The sequence below is a fragment of the Linepithema humile genome, chromosome 7, assembly GCF_040581485.1.
Source record: "Linepithema humile isolate Giens D197 chromosome 7, Lhum_UNIL_v1.0, whole genome shotgun sequence".
Taxonomy (NCBI): Eukaryota; Metazoa; Arthropoda; class Insecta; order Hymenoptera; family Formicidae; genus Linepithema; species Linepithema humile.
Genome location: NC_090134.1, coordinates 21,265,841 through 21,289,239, shown reverse-complemented (window position 1 = coordinate 21,289,239; position 23,399 = coordinate 21,265,841). Strand labels below are relative to the sequence as shown.

The 23,399-nt window shown below is 42.9% G+C and overlaps 2 protein-coding genes across 8 annotated transcripts in view; one reads left to right on the top strand and one right to left on the bottom strand.

Moving 5' to 3' along the window:
- Positions 1 to 9,310, top strand: part of mam (mastermind) — a 146,293-nt gene extending 136,983 nt beyond the window's left edge. Inside the window, exons 5-8 of the mRNA XM_067358946.1 lie at positions 151 to 328; positions 1,003 to 1,317; positions 1,642 to 1,899; positions 2,255 to 9,310. Coding sequence (XP_067215047.1) covers positions 151 to 328; positions 1,003 to 1,317; positions 1,642 to 1,899; positions 2,255 to 2,499 — 996 coding nt within the window. The 3' untranslated portion in view covers positions 2,500 to 9,310. The remainder of the gene's footprint in view (positions 1 to 150; positions 329 to 1,002; positions 1,318 to 1,641; positions 1,900 to 2,254) is intronic.
- A 362-nt stretch (positions 9,311 to 9,672) lies between these two features.
- Positions 9,673 to 23,399, bottom strand: part of kug (kugelei) — a 290,315-nt gene continuing 276,588 nt past the window's right edge. For 3 of the 7 annotated variants that reach the window (XM_012360691.2, XM_012360693.2, XM_012360694.2), the window contains 10 exons: positions 21,854 to 22,090; positions 20,720 to 21,772; positions 19,962 to 20,605; positions 18,482 to 19,879; positions 17,874 to 18,011; positions 15,091 to 17,796; positions 14,433 to 14,766; positions 13,986 to 14,126; positions 13,459 to 13,605; positions 9,673 to 13,001 (listed from right to left, as the gene is read on the bottom strand). In XM_012360691.2, the coding sequence (XP_012216114.1) occupies positions 12,454 to 13,001; positions 13,459 to 13,605; positions 13,986 to 14,126; positions 14,433 to 14,766; positions 15,091 to 17,796; positions 17,874 to 18,011; positions 18,482 to 19,879; positions 19,962 to 20,605; positions 20,720 to 21,772; positions 21,854 to 22,090 (7,346 nt within the window). In that variant the 3' untranslated portion in view covers positions 9,673 to 12,453. Of the gene's footprint in view, positions 13,002 to 13,458; positions 13,606 to 13,985; positions 14,127 to 14,432; positions 14,767 to 15,090; positions 17,797 to 17,873; positions 18,012 to 18,481; positions 19,880 to 19,961; positions 20,606 to 20,719; positions 21,773 to 21,853; positions 22,091 to 23,399 lie in introns of those variants that run through there. The other 4 variants (XM_067358935.1, XM_067358936.1, XM_012360696.2 and 1 more) reach the window with 4 other exon arrangements.

Sequence of the window (23,399 nt, the reverse complement as noted above, 5' to 3'; positions counted from 1 at the left end):
ACGGAAACACTTTCTTTGATGACGGTGCGTAAAATAAACTTTAAACGCATCGAAAGACTTCTAGCATCTTGACGCGAATTTGATGAAAGAATTTCTATCATTCTTTTATTATTTCTTTCTAATTTTTGTGGGTTTTTTGCATTTTTGCAGGTAATGCAACAGCAACAACACATGGCAGGCGGGATGAGCGTGAGACCGCCACCACCCGAGTACAAGACCGCGGCCCAGGCGCAGATGATGCACGCTAGCATCGGAATGGGCCAGCAAGCGAGATTCGCGAATGCCGGACCCTTGCGCAGAGTTACGCAACAACCCATGCCGCCGTCAGGTAAGTCTGAACATAATCCCATGTCGTCTCGTTATCCATGTGTATATGTATGTTTTTTTTTATTTTTTTTTTTTATTTTAGCACCCCCGAAATATATGAGAATCGATCGTGTTCAGTCAGCGAATGAAAAGAGCCAGTTAACATATAATAAGATTCGTTGTTTGATGATGAATAACAATGAAGGTAAATATCCGTTTTTGTCCGAACATGAATTACGTGTTGAATATTAACGCGAAAAGAATTCGGCCGAACGTGAACGCGATGCTGGCGTTCTGCTGGATTCGCTCCAAGCTAAAGGGTGAAGGGGGGAAGAGGCGGGGGAGTGACGAGGCGGAGAGAGGGAGTCGAAACTATCCTTATATACCTCTACAAGACTCCTATCGATCGGGTCGACGCCGGTTTTCCCGAGATTCCATCTGAGCGAAAATCTGCGGATCCTTTACTATGCTCTCCCCTTTAATTTGCTGAATACGATTCTCGTTCTAGTAATAATTCAATCCCCCGACTTATTCGATGGGTTTTAAAAGAATTATTTAGAAAGGGCACGATAATGTACAGGCAAGTTTCGATAAATTTCCAACACTCACGCGGTGTCAGAATTCTTGATTCACACGCGACTTTTAACCTGGACACCTGTGTCCCGCAGCATTACGGCACGTGGATGTTTTTCGCAGGTCCGATGATGAGGCCGCAAATGGCGCAACAGCAGCAGCAGCAGGCGTTACACGCGGCCGGCGGTAATATGTACATGGGCGGCGGTGGGATGGCCGCCATCGGCAGTATGCATCAGATGCATCAACGGCTAGGGTACCCGAGAACCAACAATCAACGGCCGCCCAACGTCAGCGTCGGCCCTCCGGACGGCCTTGGGAACAGCATCGCGGGCCGCGGCGCCCAGCAGGAGTGGCGGCACGTCCTGATGCAGCAACAGCAGCAGCAGGGCTTTCAGGCGCAGATGCGATCGCAATTCAACCAGCAAGGTCACCAAAGTGAGTATCGAGAAACCGGGCCTTTACTCGGCCGCCGGCTGGCACTACCGCGTTCGCCGAGAGGAGCGGGTCCGTCGATCGAAATTCGACATGTCTCGCAAGTACAATCAGAGTTTCATTGAGAAACACGCGAGTGTGTTTCATTTTATTTTCGGAGTATAAATGTGCAGGATTTTCACACACGCACAGGTAAATGCAAATTACATTGGAAAAATTTCATGAAGCATTAAACTCGCTTCGCAGGATTTATTTACTATTGTTCGCAAAAAATATTGACGCAAAATTGACACGCGGGATTTTATCAAATCGTATGATTTTTCGCAGGCGGCTTCGGCATGAGTGGCACGGGCGGCACAATGCAAATGACCGCGGCGCAGATGCAACATCAGCAGTTAATCCGCTCACAAAACGGCGGCATAGCCGGCACGGGAATGGCTAACAACACGCAGATGCAGCAACTGTTGACACAACACCAACAACAGACACTTGCTATGCAACAACAACAAAACAATAATCAGATGTCATTGCAGATGCAGATGTCACAGACATCCTCCGTTAATTCGGTCAACGTCACCGGAACTGGTGAGTTTGCGAAGGATCACGGATATTTGCAGAGCACCTTGAGTATATATATAATTATTTAAACGTATAATTTTTTTCAGTACATTATACAGAATTAAGAAACGATATGTTTAAATAAATATTTATTATCCAATAATTAATCGTATAAAATCTCGCATCAAATTTTTCAGTATTTGAATCACAGGAATATGAACACATCTATCGACAATATAGCGATACACACGTGTGATAGAACTAAAGCCTAGAACAACGTTAATGCAAAGATTATTTCTTTCGCAAGAAGCATTTCTTTTTCTTTAATCCGTAGAATGTAACAATTTGGAGATGAGTCGTGTTGACGAATTTGTATATTTAGGTTCTCCGTTGCATCCACATCAGCAATACGGAACGGGTAGTCCGGGAGTGCGCAGTTTACCGCCGCAGCAGCAGCACACTCAACCACCACCACCACCACCGCCCACCACTACGGATCCGTCCGTGGCGGCTGCTGACTTTAGCCTCGAATTCCTGGAAAATCTTCCTACGGACACGTCGAACTTCAACGCTCAAGAGCTGCTTAATTCTCTTGACCCGGGCGGTTTCAATCTCGATATTTTGTAATGAGACCATGCCTGCGCTGTGCGGTTGATTTTAGATGTCGATATTGGGCGCTATGTCGATTTGCAATGTCGCACACGAGATCAACCATTCTTAATGAAATATGTACTTGGCACAGTGATGCGGATGAGTTTTACTTCGTCTGTCCGCGTATCAATTTGTTTGTTAATACATTATATTATATAAAAAGATATCGCTGTGTCTCTATATCTATCTGACGAAAATCTCTTGTACAAAGTATTTGATTTATTTAAACTAATTGAATTAAACGAAAGCAATAAGTAGCATGTTTTTTTAATTTTTTTTATTTTTCTGCTTTTAAAGATGAAAATGAAGATAAGAACGGTTATACGCGACACTATTCGTTCCAAGTACTTCCTTACATTTTGACAGTTACCAACCGGTGCGACAGCGTCCCAAATCGGTCGTAGTGCATTCTCGGTCGTCGCTTCCGCGGCCGCCGACTATTCTCTAGGCAATCATGTTTTAGTAAAATTTAATTTTGTAATAATCCGCCGCGAGGCGAAAGGAGATAAACCTACAGAGATGTGGTAGCGTGGGATATTAAGAGGTACGTGGAAATCGTTCTATCACTCGTTTTCTTATTCAGCGACAATCGCGCACTTGGAAAAAAACGCCAGTTCCGTAATTTCCTATTTTTTTTTTTCAAGTTCGCCATGCCTGACTGTCTCGAGAACGATCGATAAATTACCGAGTGCTCGTGTCGACGACACTGCGATGACCTCGACGGGCACTCTACGAGACGATTCTCCTCTCTCTTGATTTTTCACGTCGAAATCCACGAATATAGATAGAGATATTGATATAAAGGCCGATTATAGTTTACTCGATTGAACTTACTCGGTCGCGAAAATTGGTTACCTTGCGCCGTCTCTTAAACACGTCCAAATTTTCGGACGGACGAGCTCGGCCGGGCGTTAATACTTGATTTATAAGAATAATAATGTAATAATAACGGTTAGAAAATAGCATATTTAATTATGTCATTACTGACATATTTATACAATTAACAGCAAGTCAATTATCAAACATTCGATTTTATGAGTTTTTGCGACGCGAAATGCCAAGTCAACGGCAAATCGCGTCAATCCGGTCGATTATATCTGGCAGATTCTTATATGTGAAAGACAGGACGGGGAAACTTCCTCTTAAACTGCTAATGCATTACTAGCATTAATATGATATATAAAAAGAAACCTTCATTGTACATAGATATTGACAACTAGAGAAATTCGAGACGTTAAGACCGCACAGTTTAGCTGAGTATATAAAAAATAAGAAACCTATAATATAGATGAATATTATTATAAGTAGTGATTATATGACGGTAATACGGTGATGTATGCGGAAATGCGTGCAAAAGGAATTAGTGCGAGACTGAGAAGGGAGAGTATGGTGAAAGGCGTGAAACGAATGTATCAGCGATAGAGCACATTTGCTATAATCGATTATATTTATTAAGTTTTAATTATCTGAATGTGCTGTATCGCGGCCGCACACAAATCACGGTAAAAAAAAAAAGTAGATTCCGTTTTCGATGCGGCGAACTACTCGGTGTTTTTCGGAAAAACAAATATTTCTCAGATTTTTTTTCACGCGGAGTGTATCGTCGAAATATTTACCCTTTCTTTTTACCTTATTAGACACAATAATTAACGTATTTCGGATTTTTTTTTCAACTTGCGAATAACAAATAAAACCGATTGCTCTTAAATTCTGTGCTTTATGTTGTCGTTCGTATACGGAATCGTTAATAATTTTCACAATGTAGTTCGATGCTACAAGAAAAGGAATCTGCGACTATTCTTCCAAATAGCGATACATTCCATAGATAACAAAAAAAGGATAGCGATCTGTGGTTCGTCTAATCAAAAGTACCGTTTTTAAAGAGCAAAATTCACGGCAGAGAGGAATATTAATATTGTAATATAAGAGACGCAGATATTGAATTCCGTGCTTAATATGTAGACAGAAAGCACATCCTCGACCGTTCGCCGAAAGTGTGCATGAAGACTTCCGATTGGATTTTATTGTCGCTTGTCGCGATCTTCGCTAAAAGGTAGCGAGTCTCGCGTCGAGTGGATTAGGAAATAATAATAATCATTTTTTAAATTCTCATTCGGGCAGAGTGATGCTGTCGTCTTGTAAAATATTGGGGCCACGAAACATAATCTAAAAAAAAAGGGGAACGAAGGAGACAGTTGCTCTAATTCTCACGTCAATACCTTTGTAAAATGAGAAAATCGCCATTATACTGATGTTTGTTTGTCGTTTTGTACGTTTCACACGAGCGAGGGGGGGGGGGGAAATGGGGAGGCGGAACTGCGCATTGTTATAGGAAAGAGCATCAGGGACCAACCAAGAGAGCAAAGTGCGTGATGTCGATTGTCACAGTGGGTCGTTGTCTCTTTTTTTTTTTTTTTTTTTTCCGTGCAGATATAATCGGAGGTGTCGATAAGTCGCAGTGCCTAAAAAGAATTTAACCCGAGTTTGTTACCGAGTTGTTCGAAAATTAACAACGGTTTTCAGCATACGCTCGCAAAGCTTGTACAGGAATTTACGCACTTACGCACAGACGGAAATCGTGACATGACGCATCGTTGAAGCTTTGACGTTTACACTGTCGACAGTCGATCGTGGCGGAGCACGACATAATCGAGGCGATGATTGCGACGTGTTAATTTCTCAACGATAAACTTGGTTGGGGCGCATATATATCGCATTATTTATAAATATTTATAAAAGAAACATTATATAACACGGGCATTTCGTACGTAGAATAAATTCCATGTTGAATTTCGAATTGTTATTAATAAAAGCGTTGAGTTCCTACAAAATATCTCTTCACTTGGACTTGAACTTTTCCAAAATCTCCGTTAATCTTACACGTTATTTAACATCGATACTCGTAATCGGCCAAACGAAATCAACCCGATCTGTTCGTTGGAAAATTTTAGAGGCGATAAACTCAGGGTTTATCGCGTCGGTATCGATCCGTTTGGAAATTAATGCGTTATCCACTACGTTATTCTGCCGCAATAACGCCCGGCGTTTCGCGACCGGCGCGTAAAATTTTCCACATCCTGCGTCATCTTCCTCGATACGTTCTTTTTTTTTTTTTCTGGCAGGATTATCAGTCTGCTTCGAGTCAGGATTTTCGTCGCGCACATTTTTCCCTTTCCCAGCAAAAACGACGCTGAATTTCGTTTTGTCTTTCCTTTTTCTCCGTCGGCTTTAAAAATCCTCGGCTGGTCGAGGACTAGCCGCCTTGCGCGTTTCCATCTGTGTTACGATCCTACACTAGGTCGAATGGCAGCCTAACGTTGCCGCTCGTGGGTGGGCCTCGCGGCAGGAGGATCAATATCACCCGTGAGGGAGAGAAAACGGCCAGACTGAGAATGGGAGCAGGAGGGTAGCAGCCGCCGCCGCCGCCGCTGCCGCCGCCGCCGCCGCCACCGCCGCCGCCGCCGCTGCGATGAGGGATAAGGATTACAAGGGCGGCGGCGGAAGGGGTTGGGTGGGTGGAGGAGCGCGTATCCCAAAAATGTCAATTCGTCCTTCACGATTCCTCACGAAATTACGATCGTGATAAGGGTTGGCTTGCTCGTCGAACCCGTTCGATTTACCGCATTTGCTTTCGCTCCGATGTTCTCACCTCCACAATTTAACTGCGTGAAAGCCGCATCTTAAAATGTATCTCTCGTCGTCTTCGCTCTCGAAGTGAGTTTCGTTAATTTTCACCTTCACACCTGTCGATTTGTTTAATAGTCACATTTCGAAATCGCCCCAAATTTCTATCTATGTTTCAATGAATATTTTAACATGAAACACGACCGAAAATTATCCCAAGAAGTCGCTTAGATACATACGGTTGTAGCTCCCGAGTCTTCTGCGGCTCGTTGTTTGAGTTTCGGGCGGGCGTTTCACTCGAGCTGCATTCTCATCGATCCAATGCGCAGAACAACGATCCACTGGCCGACATCGCACTCGCACGTATCCAACAATGCTCCGACGTGATGACAGTCGAGTCGCTCGTGAAAATCTATTGTGAAACGCGATATCTCTCCCAAAGGACACGACATATACGACGGGTGCTCGTAATGTTGTGAAATCTTTGTTTTCGATAACAAGCATTTGTACGAACGCGGTGGATACTGAAGTTACATCGTATATACACTTTGAAAAATGAAATAATAACTCCGGGCGCTTGACATTCGCCTTTTCTGAATGTCGGGAGCGACGTTTACACGTTTCCGATATCTTTTCCTTTCCTTCCCTCGTAGTCTTCTTTCTTTTTTTTTTTTAAGGAGGAGAAACGATGAAAGAAAAATCTTGAACGCGAGAAGACTGTCGTACACTAAGACAGTCGACCGAAAATTTAGATATCAATTAACCACCAACGAGGAGGGGGAGATATTTAGTGGGATCAGTATTTCTACGCGAAAACGGTTTTGATATTTATATTTAAAAAAAAATAAAGAAAAAAAACGAGATAAGTTTAGCTGATGATTATCGACGAGGAGACCACGACGATGACGCACGATGCATTGGTTTTCTTTTCCTTTGTCATTGTAAATATCGTAGACGCAGAGAAAGAGAGAAGAGAGTAGATAGATAGATATATAATATGAAGAACGACACGGAATGGACCGGCCGGGCAGTTTCCCTTCCGACGTTATTGCGATGATTGACGATCGCGCGGGCTCTTTTCGATCGCGTTCGAGGCAAAGCGACAGGAAACAGGATTGGAACAACAACCGGAAGTTTCTTTTTCCACGTGATCTCCCGACGCGCAGCGGATCGTTCCCCGAAGAACGAGCGCAAAGACGGATCATTCTGCACTGTGCGAAACGATGCACCGCCCCGAGAATTGTAACCCGGCGGTATTTCGCAGCAAGAGAGATTCGACGCTCCGAATTCTAAAATTAACTTTGTAAAAACATATATGCGCACGTTAAGAGATTGCGAAAAATTGCGCTTGTGGAAAAACTGCGCGACCGAAAATTTCTTCTGCAATCAATTCGCTTTTAGTGGAATGATGTGGTAGCTACGATAACTGTGAATCACTGAAAGAGCAAGTTTTCGGTCGCGTTTTTCCACAAACGACACAGAATATATATGAATATATATATATATTCATAAAATATATCTATATATAATATATATATAGGTAATACTTGGCGATAAATATAAAGAGCACATCCTCGTCGAGAGGAATAATATCGGCCGACTTGGTTCTCTTTAATTTGTTAGCTAACTATAATTTTTAATTATAGTTTTTTGGAAGGGTTTAATAAAAAGAGACGTTCATGATCGAGCGGTGCATCGTCGATCATAGAACTATCCGTCAGATCCGCATGCAAAAATGTTACTATCAAGCGGGGCAGCAATAAAAGAGAGAACGAAAAAGAGAGTGTGCGCGAGAGAGGAGGGAGGGAACGCGTATTTGTAAATAACAGTGCTGTATTATTATTTATGTTGCTACCGTGTGGCGAGTAATAGTAAATTATCGTAATGATACGTAATTTAAAAAAAAAAAGAAGAAGAGGAGACAGAGAGTGAGGATCATACACGCACGGAAAAATGTACATAAGCTATAGGTATATCTCTTCTGATAAAGGATACTTTACGGATAGTTACTTTTATTACTATTATTACTAAGTATAACATGATTATATTATTATAATACGATGATTATATATTATTATCATTATATATGATTAGTTATTACTATTATCACATTATTAATATTATAATTATCATTGTTATCCTTTGGCCAATGATCTCAAAAGAAAATAGTAATTGCGTTCGTACGAGAATGCGCGGCTAAATCTCTTCGCCGATCTTTCAAATTCATTCGACAACACGAGCACGAAGTGAATCCTTCTTATGGACGATGATACGAGCCCTTAAGTTTTAAAAACGAGTTTTATTTCTGGCCTATCGTACTCTCTAAACATGTTTATGACGTAGTCGAATCACACACACACGGCGTGTCATTGTTTCTTCTTCCGCTAATTAACGAATTCACGCTTCTTGTGCAGCGCATTCCAAAAAAAAGAAATTTTGTCAATTTTCTTTCATTGCATAAGAATCGTTATGTGAGATACAGTTAACTCTGATATCGCTGTAATATTTAATTAATTATTTTCAGAAATTAGAAACTAGAGAAATGATGTCGCTAATTTGCGAGCACACATACAGCATTGACCAAAAGTATGAAGCACTGTTAAATTAAAAGATGTAATAAATTTTTATACTAAATTATATCAAATATTGGAATATTAAGAATATAATTACGAAATTTACTAATCTTATGATTTTTTTAAATCGATTAAGTGTAATTTGCTATTATTGATTGATACATTACTCTTTATTTGGGACAAAGCTATGCGTTTGATTTATGATTTAAAATGAAGATCGTGTTTACATAATTAATTGTTTAGCCAGTTTTGTCAGAATTATTAAGAATTTGAATTTATACGGTATTGATTTGCCGTCGATTAAATTTCAAATGTTTATAATATATATTTGTGCACCGTTCTGTAACTCCTAGTCTTCTTGCTTGCGATTCGACATCGATCAAACTGCAAATTATAACTGACATATCGAATCATCTTGGTTCCGCTTACACGTAATAGCAATCCGACTCTAAGCAATTCTTCATGAACATGTTTTATCAAATGAGAGTCAAGACATTTTTTCAAGTGTTTATATATTTTTATGCAATGTTGTAGAATGATATTGTTTCAAATATATATTATACAGATAATAAACAAATTTATATGCAATACTCAATACTGTTATCACTTTACTCCTCAAACAATTATGTAGATTTATGATATAGATATACAACATGTTCTCTATCTGTTAAAAAACAATGCAATAATAAAGTAATCTTTCGTTGGGCATTATTTGTTTATGAAAAAACGAAAGATGTAATGAGTACTTCAAAATTTACAGCAATTTCTTATTGAATACTAATTACATGTATTAAAATTAAAATAAGTTTCATGTTACATCCTATTTTAAACCAAAAAAGAAAATATCTGGCTTGACGTTGGCTTGTACTACTGACTACTGAAAAGCGAGGACGTCTGATTTATCGTTAATCTGACACTCAAGCATCCTTTTAATAATAAGATCAACAGTGTGTAAATAAAAAGGTATAATTTATTGTAGGCAAGATTCATTTCTTTATTACAATAGGTTGATCTTGTACAAATTAATTATAGCCTTACAATAATAACAAGTCAAGTTCCTCGTTTTCTTAAAAGATTTCATGATATCGATATGTATTCTATTAGCAGGGCTAAATGTTATGGCAAATTTAGAAATTGTACCCATGTTGTTTTTTTTTTCACAATCTATATTTGTAAAAATTATACGACTACCTCTCAAATTATTTAAGTGGTAAGCAATAAATAATTTTATCAAATTATGTTTTATAAAATGCATAAATTTGTGATAAAATTATTTATTCCTCACTCTCTTCGTAATTTTTCAATAACATAAATTACGAATAAATAGATATAGAGTAATAATTTCGTAAAAATTGTTAAAATAATCATATATACAAATCATTGATATATGTTTCCGATTAATTCCGATTACAGAACTATGAAGAAACTAAAAATTATCATTATTAATGTTACTTGATTATGAAATTCTAAAAAAATGGGTTTTCGCAATTTTCGCAAGGTCACTAAACGTACACTATTTATAAAAAATCCGCTGTCACATCCATCCTACTTTACAGTCTTTGACCAATGTGCTTTATCGTTTTTTTTTTCTTGTTAAATAAACCTAATCTAAATACGTTAAAGTTTTATCTGTGCTTCATTACTAACTGAAATTTTATATTTCTTATCGAAATCGATTGGGTCTTCCAATTGGGAAAATCAACTCTGTACTATTTTATTTTACATGTCATTCTAATAAGGAATAAAATGTTAACTATAATGTGTACGGTAAAATTTCAGAAAGTAGAAGCACAGCTGACTTTAACTTATACAAGGACGAGAGACTGATGTTTCTGCTCTTGGTCAAACGTAAAAATCACCCTGTTTAGCTTTATTATTAAATGTGATTTGCTAATGTATCCTACGAGCAGGATAGCTGGCGTCCTTTGCAGAACAGGAACATAAAGTCGAATTTTTCGACAAAATTCTACGTGTATAAAAAAACATACCTCACCCAAATATAAAGCTGCCACTATACAATATTATTCATTAACGAAAAATATTCTAAATGGAAGTGACAATGAATAAAAAACATTTTAGGCATGTGTGTGTGTGTGTGTATATATATAATATATATATATAAGATTGTTCTTGACATTCTGTCTCTTTTTATGTAAATTAATCGAAGGAAATGCATTGTTTATATATGGCATTAAGAATTGGCAGTTTAAAAAGTACCGCGTTTTATATCGTACGGACAAGTTTCTATAATGAACAATGATACATGAAATGCAAATGGCAGATTGGTAAAAAGAGCGAATACTTCGCACCCGCTGAGCAGTCTTATTAAAGAGTAAATAGATGACAAAGCATGATGTAAATAGCACCATGTATACAGATTTCTCGGTCATACTAATGGTGACTAATGAATGGGGAGATAAAAAAGAAAGAAAAAAGAAAGAGTTAAATAAACGGAACGTTGACTTAGCTTACATCTATAAGGAGGAGGACGTCGCTCCCCTTCCATCGCTCTTCTTCTCTTTTTTTTTTTTAATTTCTGTTATAAAACGTCGGATAATTAACGTTGCAATTATTATGATACAAGTCATAGTATTTGATCATCGTATAAACATTATTATCATCACAGTAAAAATATTTTATCATATCTTTTTTAACTATCAACTCGCGCCTCATTGCATAAGACGCGCACAACCACGCACACATCGTTTCGTAACGCGGAGGAGGCTGCTTTCTTTTTCACTAGAGTTCGTTTACTTACACGCTAATCTGCTACCTTTTACTTAATATATGCATTATTAAGTAGTCCGTCGGTTCATTTTATACGTAACCAAAATAAAGTTAGTTAGCAAATAGTAAAAATACATAAATGTACCTATGTATCTTTTTGCACTGGAATTATAGTTGCTGGATTAATATGTTAAATTTAAACGATAGGTCATTAAACAATAGTCATTGGTCTGACGACACGGTCGTGATTAACTTTACCTTTCTCGAGTAATGAATCTCTTTTCGCAATCAAGATAATTTCTTACGCACGTCTTCATAGTTGCTATAATTTATTTTTCTCTAATAAATCTCATCCCCTTGGTAGAGTCGAAAGGAATATTATATTTTACGTTTCCAAAATGAAAAAATAAAGATCAATATTGACGTTGTGGCGTTACTCAATAAGCAATTAACATTTCTTGTAAATAAACGATAGCATTTAAATTATTTACATTAATAAACGGCTTGAAAATACAGACGTAGAGAAATATACAAGAATTACATGTGCGTTCTCAGATATATCTATTTTTTCATTAAGCCACGAAATAACGTCGATTATTCTACTTTCAATGAAATAAATAAAATTGAAACTAAATTTGTTATCCGCTTCAATAGAACGTAACGCACGCACTGCTTGCAATTATAAGATGATTAATTACTAGCGATTAGCTTGCAGAATTAAGTACGCTGATGCTTGAACTCTACCCGTGTAGGAGGAGATTTGAGGCGTGATGTATTTCCGCGATATACATCATACGTGCAGCGTGCGTCGGGAAACACGCCGGTGGCTCGCACAACGCTTTTCTTACTTCATAGCTGCCTGTACAGACTGTCTTATCTATGGCGATATAACACCTATGTACAAAATTGCATATTCACAGACATCCGCGCGTCTCAATCGTAGAAGCACTAAGAAACACGCTTTTGCACGCTTCAGTTTGTCCTCGTACTTCGGCACCATCGTTTGTCACACCGAGGTCTGCGTGATACCGTTTCCCGACAGCCACAGGCGTCCGTTGCTCTTCTGATCCGCGATCTCGTACTCGGAATCGTCGATCTCGCACAGATTCGTAGAGAGATCGCTGTTACTCGCGCCGCCCAGCAGCGAGTTTCTCTCCTCCAGCGTGGTGATGACAGAGCCGATCTCGTCCTCCTCGATCACCTTGTGGCATCGGTTACGGCGGGTGCTCGGAAAACCATAAGGCACTACATCGTCTTCTTCCTCGTCGGATTCGAGGGTGCTGAGACGGCCGTTGAGCGGATTCGTCTCGTTCTCGGTGTCGGTGTGAATATTATAATGCGGTAGATACGAGTTCGGATGGCGCAGGTAACTCTCGGAGCTCTTGTACTTGTACTCCCCCTCGCCACCGCTGTCGAGAGGATTGAGACGTTGCGTCTCGGCGCAGTGATACTGCTCCGAGAATTCGGTCCCGCATTCGGAATCGCCGACGTATTCCGACTCTTGATCCTCGTTCAGGGTCTCGATATCCCTCATCGGATCTATCGGACCGTGCACTACGGCAGAATTGCAAGTGTTACGCATATTTCTAAAGAATTAACGTGATAACAAGTGTAACAAAGTTCTATGAATGCTGTAATTAATAGCGGAACGTCAAATTGGCACGAAAAATGTACAATTATGATATCGTATTACATTTTTCGTCCATGCGTGAACATCGACATGGTTAGTTTATTGTTGTATTAATTCGTTATTATTGATTCTGTCATGTTATAATGTTAATAATATACATTTAATTTTGCAATTTTTATTAAGCGTTACACATCACGATATTTGTTAATAAAGTCGCTAAAGTTTCATTGGAATTATTTAATATCTAAATAGTTTGCTACCAAATGAAATACTTGTGACCTAAGTACTGATGAAATTAGTGAACACCAACGTTACGCTAATCATGCAAGAGAGAGAGAGAGAGAGAGAGAGAGAGAGTCAACGTGCATGCACTATACTCACTTGTTGGCAACTGATGAGTATTGGATTCGTTACTCTCATTGCTGTGGAAGCTGGACGAGTCTGGGACCTCGCTGCCGGGTACTTCCGTGATGTTAGGTAAAGGATTGTGACTCCGCCTGACCCAGTCTGAGCAGTCCCAGTGATACCCTAAAAGCATTGCAGAGACAACGACTGTACTCCGACACGCCTACATGCGATGCAGCATAGTGATGTGCAGTGAAGAGGTAAGCAGAAAATAGCAAGGACAAAATAATAGCACTCAATTGGACATAGAGAGTACAAGCGAGGAAGCGGAGATACCCAAATATGAATACCAACTCTGTCTGGGAAGTCACGCATTTCTTTGCTAGAATCTCCAGTAAATTTGCGAAATTTGAAATAGAAAAGAGTCGTTCTACAATTTTATTATTAAATTATATTCTAGCTTGCATATTTTACGTTTTTCACCAGGTCGATTAATTTCTAGAAGAAATTGCGCGATTCGCAGGACACTCTCGATCAAGTGCGAGCGGAGTGTTTCGACTTACCGCCGACGATGCGAGGATCATCCTCGATGGACGTGACGGACGTGACGGAAGATCCAACCGCATGAGGCGTTCGTCGAGAAGAGTTTAGTAGAAGTCCTCCAGTGGTCAGCTCCGGTACCACTGGACTCGCTCGTTTCAGGTCTGTTAGTGCACACAATACGAATACGCCGGTGTTAATAGAACAATTCGCTAAGATCGAGTCAGAGTACGAGAGCGTACGGAGAGGTCGCGACAGAAGAGACAGAGATTAAAAGACAGTAAGAAAAATTTGAGAAGGGGGGTGGGGGGGCAGAATGACGAGGATGATGAGAGAAGAGACGGAGGAAGCGCCTAGCGCCTCGCCTCGTCAACGACGCGCATGCCACAAGCGAAATAAAAAAGTAAGAAGCTACCGGATGAAGCCGGGATGAAGATTCTTTTCTCTCACTTGACGCTCGATTCACTCACCATTCTTGATCTTGGTGGTGTCGGTAATGAAGGAGGCGAGCTGCATCTGTTCCTGCCAGGTGGGCTTGTGAAGGCTGTCCGTGTCGCTGCCAGTTGCGTTCCCGCCGACCGGATTAGCAAGGGTCAAGGACGGGGGTGGTACGGGAGTGCTGCGGTTGAGATTGCGCAGGTAATCCGGCGGGAAGTTCTCTAGCTCGTCGCCCGCGCTGCCGTAGCTGCGCAAGGTGTCCAAGTTATTTAGAGCCACCGCAGCCGAGTTACCGTACGCGGCCGGCTCGTTGTTCGAGCTGGGAGTGTAGGAGGCGGGTCTGGGAGGGCATTGGGGAGGTTCTCTCTGCAAAAAAGAATCACACAAAAACCTTAAACAGGATCGCCGCCGCGACGTGGGCACGGGAGGGGGTGTGTATCGCGTCGGCAAATCGATGATCGCAAACCAAAAATAAAACAGCATCGAAATCGATTTACTAAAGAGCAGAGAAATGATGAAGGCATTATATCTCGATCGTGAGTGAAATTGGGAAAAAGATATCGCAATATTGAATAAAACTCTCTTCTCATGCCGATGATGAAATAAAATGCCTTCGGACGAATGTACGTTAGTCCTCGGAGAGTTCATGCTTTTACAATGTGCACGACGATTAGGTGAGTCTGAGTGTACCTGTATGACTTCTAAATTGCTCAGTTTCGAACTGCGCTTGAACTCGTGCTCGTGCGGCCGCGCGGAATTCAGGACGATCTGCTTTCGCGTCTCGTTGTTGATGTTATTGGCGCGCGCTCTCGTCCGCTTCATCCTGATCCGCCGGAAGGTGAAGAATATTATGATGAGCAGTACGTTGGACAGGACCGCGACGCCGATCCACATGAGCTGCTCCCACGTGATGTTGAAGTGGCTGGATATGATGGGCGTGGAGAAGGCCGGGTTGCCGCAGTTCAGACCGGTCATGTTCGGCGGACAGATGCACCTGTACGTGCCGATCTCGTTGACGCAGGTGCCGCCGTTCGTGCACGGACTCGCGTCGCACTCGTTCACATCGAACTCGCAGCGTTCGCCGCTGAAGCCCTGACACTTGCAGATCGGCCCGTTGTTGCCCTCCTCGCACTCGCCGCCGTGGATGCACGGATTCGGGCTGCAGTACCTGCCGAACTCGCAGCGCTTACCGCTGAGACTCGGCCCGACGCACTCGCAGACGTAATCGCTGCCCTCCGGCACGATCTTGCAGCGGCCGCCGTAGAGGCAGGGCGACGAGGCGCACGGGTCCGTGTCGATCTCGCAGGCGAGACCGGCGAACCGGCTGTGACACTGGCACTCGTAGCTGTCGCCGCCGTTGTCCTTGCAGGTGCCACCGTTCTGACACGGCTGCGAGCCGCAGACACCCGGCGGCACTAGGATGATGGCCGTGTCGCAGCTGAACTCCACATTAGCGAAGCGCTTGAGGGTCGCTACGCTGCTGGCGCCGCTCATGTGCAACGGCACGGACACCCGCGCGATTCTCACGTCGTCCATGCAGCCGATGAAGCCGCGTTGCACGTCCTCGAAGCCGATGATCGACGGATGCTGCCTCACTTCGGCGCCCAGATACAGATCGTCCGACTGCAGATTCAGAATGTCGTTGATACCGGGCGCGGAACCCTGAGCGAGGTGTTTCCCGTCCACGGTCAATCGAGCGCTGTTGCTCTCGCGATCAAGCTGGATCTCGTGCCACTGTCCGTCGCTCACGTACACACTGCTCACTCGCACGAGACCCTCGCCGCTGCCGAGATCGAATTTGTACTGCATCACGCCGTTAACGATCTCCAGGATGTTGTAGTCGACCTTGCCGGCCGCGTACATGAGATTGCCGGTGGGCTGCACCGTTCTGATCCTCAGGGACAGACTCAGACGGTCCTCGATCGTTTGCCGTATCAGCGTCTTGTCGATCTTGTAGCGCGCGTAGCTCTTGCCGCTGAAAGATATGGGATTCCGCGGGATGTAGCACGACTCGTCGTGGCACTTGGAGATGTCGATGTCGCAGGTCTGACCGGCGTATCCCTCGGGACACTGGCAGGAGTACCCTTGCACGGACGAGTCCGGCACGCAGACTTTGAACATGGGGCAGGGATCCCTGGCGCACTCGTTCACCACCACTTCGCAGTGCACGCCGGCGTAACCCTCCTTGCAATTGCACTCCATCTTGTGCTTGTGCCGCGGCGACACGAAGCTCATCACGTCGGTCGACACGGACGTGATTTGCGCGGGATCGAGAATGATCTTGTCCTGGCAGTCGCCGTAGAAGCAGTAGCCTTTGTTGCACTTGAACCGAGCGATGTCCTCGACGACCAGCTTCGTCGATTCCTCCAGTTCCTCCACGTGCTGGTTCAACGCCTCGAGTATGCTCTCGGACGAGTGGAAGCCTGACGAGCTCGCGGGGCCCATCATCTTCTTCACAGCGAACAGAAGATCGAGATCGTTGTGCACCGCCTGACGGAGCGCCCGCGATTTGATCAGATTCACTTCGTCGGTCGACGGTTGCACGCTGATGATGACGATGTCCTTGAGTCGACAGCTCATCGCGTTGCGAACGGTCCTCACGAAACCTTTGCGATGGCTCAGCATGAAATCCTCCGGGCTGACCCCTCGAAATCTCACGATCATCGAGTTCTCGAGCATTGTGTCGGTCACCAGGTCGACGTTGACTTTCAGGATCGAGTACGAGTGGAATTTGCCATCCGTCACGCTGACGTTTATTCTGTACTCGCCCACGTCGAGTCTGGGTAAGGCCACTAATGTGCCGTCGATCTTGTCTATTTGGAAAAGATCGGTATTCGAGATCGGTAAAGACGGCACCAAACTGAAGAGAAGCGTGTCGTACTGGTCCTGATCGGTCGCGTGCACTTTCCCGATAATGCCGCCGGGATACTCGTCCATGTAAGAATTGATGATCACCTCGAGGGGGGTGATCACCGGCGGATACTGCGACTCCTCGATCACGTTGATTACAACCCACGCGTCCGAGTACAACGGCGGGCTGCCATTATCGAACACGCGAACGTGCAACACATACTTATCCTTCACTCTGTTGTTAAATTTCATCGCCGTTCGCAGAGTGCCGTCCTGCTCGAGTCGAAAAGCGTCGCCCTCGTTTCCGGAGCGAAAATCGAAGGTGTAAGGGTCGGCGTTCGGCTCGATGTCCGCGTCGGTAACCACGAATTGCAGGATCGTGTGGCCGAGCGGCTTGTCCTCTTGCACAACTGCCGTGTAATTTGTCCGGGCGAATAATGGCGGATTGTCGTTCGCATCCAGAATCTCGATATTCACCATTACGAAGTTCGACAGCATCGGCACGCCGTTGTCACGCGCGTGCACTTCCAGCATGTAATTTGCAATCTGAAAGAGAAAGTAGAAGTATGTAGAAATGCGGAGTATCTGGCTTAAGCTTACATTTAAAAGTGTTCGACACTAACTTCTTCTCGATCTAGCGGCGCCGCGACAGTTATCTGTCCGGTTTTCACATCGATGGAGAACTGTTTCTGTCTGTCGCCACGTTCTATAAAATACGACACGTTACTGTTCTCCCCGCTGTCCAAGTCGTTTGCGAACACCTGAAACATTGATAAAATGAAATATTTTTGTATTAAGATGTATTGCTTATGTGAAATTAATTTTTATTAATTTCTTATCAATAATTATTTATAATTGTACAGCACAAAAAATAGGAAATACTTTTCAGATGCTCAAAATCAAGCAAAATATTATAGTTTTCGGCACTTATCGAGAACATTTTTTTTTATCAAACTGTAGAAGAGTGTTAAAATTCGTAACTTTAAGGTACAAACAAGGTGGTCATTTTTAAGGCTCAGAAGTGTAAAGATAAAAAATTTTCAAAAAATGCACGTGAGAGTGCAAACAAATTTTAATTTTTTGTCTGATTTTTCACTGAATTTCAACAGTTTAAAAAAATGTTCAATTCTGAGCGTTTGAAAAGTGTTTGTTGTATTAGAAAAATGACTCTCTGAAATGATTAATTCTAAAATTAATGACCACAAAATAATTGTTTCAGCTAGGAGCTCACCTGCGTAACTTTCTCCTCGATTTTCGCATCTTCCCTCACGAAAGCCCTGTACGAAACCTCGCTAAAGATCGGCGCGTTGTCGTTGCTGTCGGTGATAGTGATATTGACAGTGGCGTGATTGCTCAGCGGCGGAATGCCTCCGTCGACAGCTTGGATCGTAAGGATGTAATCGCGAGCCCGCTCGTAATCCAGCTGTTCGGCGATGGCCACGACGCCTGTCTTGGCGTCGATCTGGAACTTCTTGTGCTCATTGCCGCCGATGATCGAATAATATATATCGGCATTCACCCCCGTGTCCTTGGAGGTGGCGAGCACCCGAGCCACCTCGGTGCCGACCGCATAGATCTCCGGCACTTTCGCGAAGTACATCTTGGAAGCGAACTCCGGCGGATTGTCGTTGATATCCTGCACGTTAACGATGAGCGAGGCGACGCCCATCAGCTGCGGGGTGCCCTGATCGAGCGCTTGAATGCTCACGTTGTATATAGCCTTGGTTTCTCTGTCCAGCGGCTTGGCCAGCGTAATTATCCCGCTGTCCGCCGCGATGAGGAAATGGCCGTCCGCCGAATCGATGAACTCGTATCTGATCTTTCGATTGATGCCGATATCGTCGTCCGTGGCGTGCACTTTTGTCACCAGCGTGCCGATCTCCACGTCCTCGGGCAGCGTACTGCTGTAAGTTTGCATCGTGAATTTCGGCGCGTTGTCATTAAGATCGGAGATAAGAATCTCCAGCTGCGACGAGCACTCCCAGGTCGGCTTGTCCCGGTCCTGCACGTGCGCCGTCAGAGAATACTTCGCTTGGGTCTCTCGATCCAGTTGTCCGACGGTTTTCAGCACGCCTGTTTCTTTATCCAACGAGAACTTGTCGTTATTGTCGCCGGTTAGGTAGAATCGCAGTTTAGCGTTCGGCTCGTCGTCGTAATCGGTGGCCAATACGGTCAGAACGTAGGCGCCAGGATGCGAGCCTTCGGAAAGTATCTCTCTGTAGCGATATCTCAGACAGTACGGTGGATTGTCGTTGACGTCTAAAATTTGCACCGTCACTTTCGTCTCGAATACGTATTTCCCGTCGGTACCAACGATCTCTAGCTCGTAGCGATCGATCGTTTCTCTGTCCAAGGATTTCGCCACGTACACCTCGCCGGTAGATCTGATTTGAAACTGCGATCTAGGATCGCCGGACGTGATGTAAAATTCTATCGGCGTGTTGACGTCCGAGTCTTTATCGACAGTAACCAATTTTACCACAACCGTCCCGGGTAGAGCATCCTCGTTCACCGTTGCCTCGTAACGATCGTCGACGAATGCGGGCGCGTTGTCGTTATAGTCCTTTAGCTTGACGTGCACGGACGTTCTCGCGAAGTGCTTCGGATTTCCATTGTCAGTGGCGACCACCTGAAAAGAATATTATATTAATATAATTGCCTAATATATTTTTTTCAAGTCATTTAGAATACTCATTTAGCGTCACAATCACCTGAAATTTATATTCCGGCTGCTTCTCCTTATCGAGCTGCACCAATGTCGAGATCCAACCGGTGTAAGGATCCACCGTGAATACATTCGCCAATTCGCCAATGTCGGATCCAAAGGAGTAACGCACTTCGCCGTTACTGCCGAGATCCTTATCGTGCGCAATGACTTTCAATATAGACGTTCCCTCTTCGATGTTTTCAGCCAAATTGATCGCGTATGGATTACTCTCGAATTTCGGCGCGTGATCGTTCTCGTCCTGCACCTGAAGGGAAATCTCGGCGAGTGCCGTGAGCGGCGGACTGGAATCCGTTTCGGCGAGAACACCGATCAGATGGCTGTCTTTCAACTCTCGGTCCAACGGTCTCGCCAATGTGATCTGGCCGTGAGAATTGATCGTGAAAAGCGGATTATCCTCGTCGCCGGATACTATACGATATGTCACAGTGCTATTAGTGACGGTTTTGAGTTTCGTGATCGGCGTACCGACGGCAGAGTCCTCTCTTATAAAGAATTTATCTTCCTTTCGCTCGAACAAAGGAGGAATGTCCTGCGGACCCATTATGTAAATGCTGAGCGGTACATCGGCGTGGTGCGTAGTCATGCCTTTGTCCTCCGCGCGAATAAAGAACTCAAACAATTGGTTTTCTGAAAAATAACACAAATATTCACTCGCGATGTCACTCAAATTAATCTTAAAATTTATTTTACTCACAAAATTAACACTATACGTAAATATTGAAGTATATGTTTTTTCCTTACCCCACGGCACAGCGCTCTTCTGCAAATAAAGCGCGCCCGTGTCCGAATTAATGCCGAACAGAGACCGGGCCGGTGACGTTTGCGGCTCGTAAATCGAGTAAACAATCTTGGCCGCCTCGTCCTCGTCCGCATCCTGCGCCTTAACTTTCAAAAAGACTGCATTCAGAGACAAGTTGCCCTGAATAGTCGCTTTGTACTCTCTGATACTGAACACCGGCGCATTGTCGTTCTCGTCGCCGACCTTCACTCGCACCATCACGAATCCGAGCCTGCCGCCGCCGTCCATCGCCATAACCGGTATCTCGTAACGCTTCTGCTGCTCCCGATCGAGCTTCTTGCGCGTCACGATCTCGCCAGTGTGCTTGTTTATGTCGAACACCTCCTTCATCATCTCCGACATTATCGTATACGTCACCGTGCCGTACTCGCCGAAGTCCTCGTCCATGGCCAGCACGTTGGTCACTAGTCTACCGGGCAACTGGTTCTCCAATACGACCACCTCGACCACCGGATTTGTGAACTTTGGATTGTGCCGGTTTGCCGGTAAGATTTCGATTTTCACACGAGTAAAGCTGGTGTAGACGCCGTCAGTAACGGAGACGTTGAGCATGCTGAGCTTCTGCTCGCCGAAGTTCTGCATGTTTATCAGCGAGATAACGCCGGTCGATTGATCGATGTTGTACGTCTGCTGCTCGTTGCCGCCCACGATGGTGTATGTTAGCTTCTCGTCGACGTAATCGGGATCGCTGGCCGATACTACTGTCACAAATTGGCCGCGCTCGGCGTGCTCCGACAGGAAGCAGGTATACGACGGCTGCTCGAATTTGGGTGGATTGTCGTTCATGTCGATCACGCTCACCCAGACGTGCGCTGTGCTCGAGAGACTTGGCACGCCGCGATCCATGGCGATCACCGTGAAATGATGGGACTCGTGAGTCTCGTGGTCCAAGGATCGCTTGAGAAATATTATGCCCTCATCGGGATCGATGTGAAAGAGATCCGTGCTGTTCTCCGTGTCGTTTTGAATGGCATAACGCACCTGTTGATTTATGCCTGTGGAAATGCAAATATGAAAGTTTTCTTTCCAGACAAATGTATTTCAAACTCAACGTTCAAAATTAACAGCGCATTTACCTGTGTCATTGTCCCTTGAGCTCACTCGTAAAACGGAGGTTCCAAAAGGCGCTGCTTCCGACACCGAAATGTTGTAGGAATCCTGCGTGAATTCGGGCGGACAGTCGTTTACGTCCAGGACGAGAATACTGACGAGCACCTCCGCGTAAACGCCTGACACGCTGTCAGTGGCGCGTACGGTCAGTTCGTACTGCTTCTTTTGTTCATAATCCAGTTCATCCACCACATAGATTACACCTAATGTATACGAAGAAAAGATTGTAGACCCAAAGCACAATGCAGCGGAGTGTCCACGTATCCGTTAAAAGAATTGACATGTTTCTTTTGAGAACGATGAAGTGAGTGCGCGTAAGAAAATTAATGTACAATAATTTATGCAATTTTTGTATCATTAAAACCGTGATCACTGAAATTTTTTTCTAGCCAATTCAAAATAACATAAATTTATATGTAAAACTTATGCGAAATTATAGTTCAACGGATTCGTAGACACTGAAGATTACTGACTCCAGTGACGTAATAATCATGTTTATATAAAACATCGAGATCCCATGAATGATTTGCCAATGCTATTGCGATATGCCTGCACCTTACAATGTACATTTTATGTATTTTTATGCTTTAGAATCTTGTATTATATCATTTGACAGGCTTAGAACATTACTACAATGCATTGAAATCTTATATTTTAAAGAAAGAAATGATTTAGAATGTTTGAATATACATTTAATTCATTTTTATGCCTTATAACGTTATATCATAACACATTAATTAGGTTAGGATTTTAAAATGTACATTTTCTTCATTGTGATGCATTGAAATTTTATATTTTAAACAAAGAAATGGTTTAGAATTCTAAAATATAAGATTTTAATGCATCGTAGTATAGTTTTAGACCTACCAAATGGTATAATACAAGATTCTAAAGCGTTCTAAGACATAAAAATAAATAAAATGTACACACGGATATTGTATATTTTATTTATTTTTATGCCTTAGAATCTTATATCATATCACTTGGCAGACCTAGAACTTTACTACGATGCATTAAAATCTTATATTTTAGAATTCTAAACAATTTCTTTATTTAAAATATAAGATTTTAATTCATCGCAGTAAAGAAAATGTACATTTTAAAGTTCTAACTTAATGTTATAATATAACGTTATAAGGCATAAAAATAAATAAAATGTATATTTTACTTAAACAAAAAAAAAGATGTAGAATTCTAAAATATAAGATTTTAATGCATTTTGATAAAGTTCTAGATCTGCCAAATGATATAATGTAAGATTCTAAAGCATAAAAGTGAATAAAATGTACATTGTTAAAATCTTATATTTTATAGAAAGAAATGATTTAGAATGTTACAATGTACATGTTATTTATTTTTATGCCCTAGAATCTTATATTATTTGATAGGCTTAAAACTTTGGAATGTACACTTTCTTTGGAGAAAAATTGCAATAATATAAAAATGGAATAATGGTCTTACGTAAGATGCAGACATGTCATGCGAGCGGGTCAAAGCTATTGAAATCTCGTG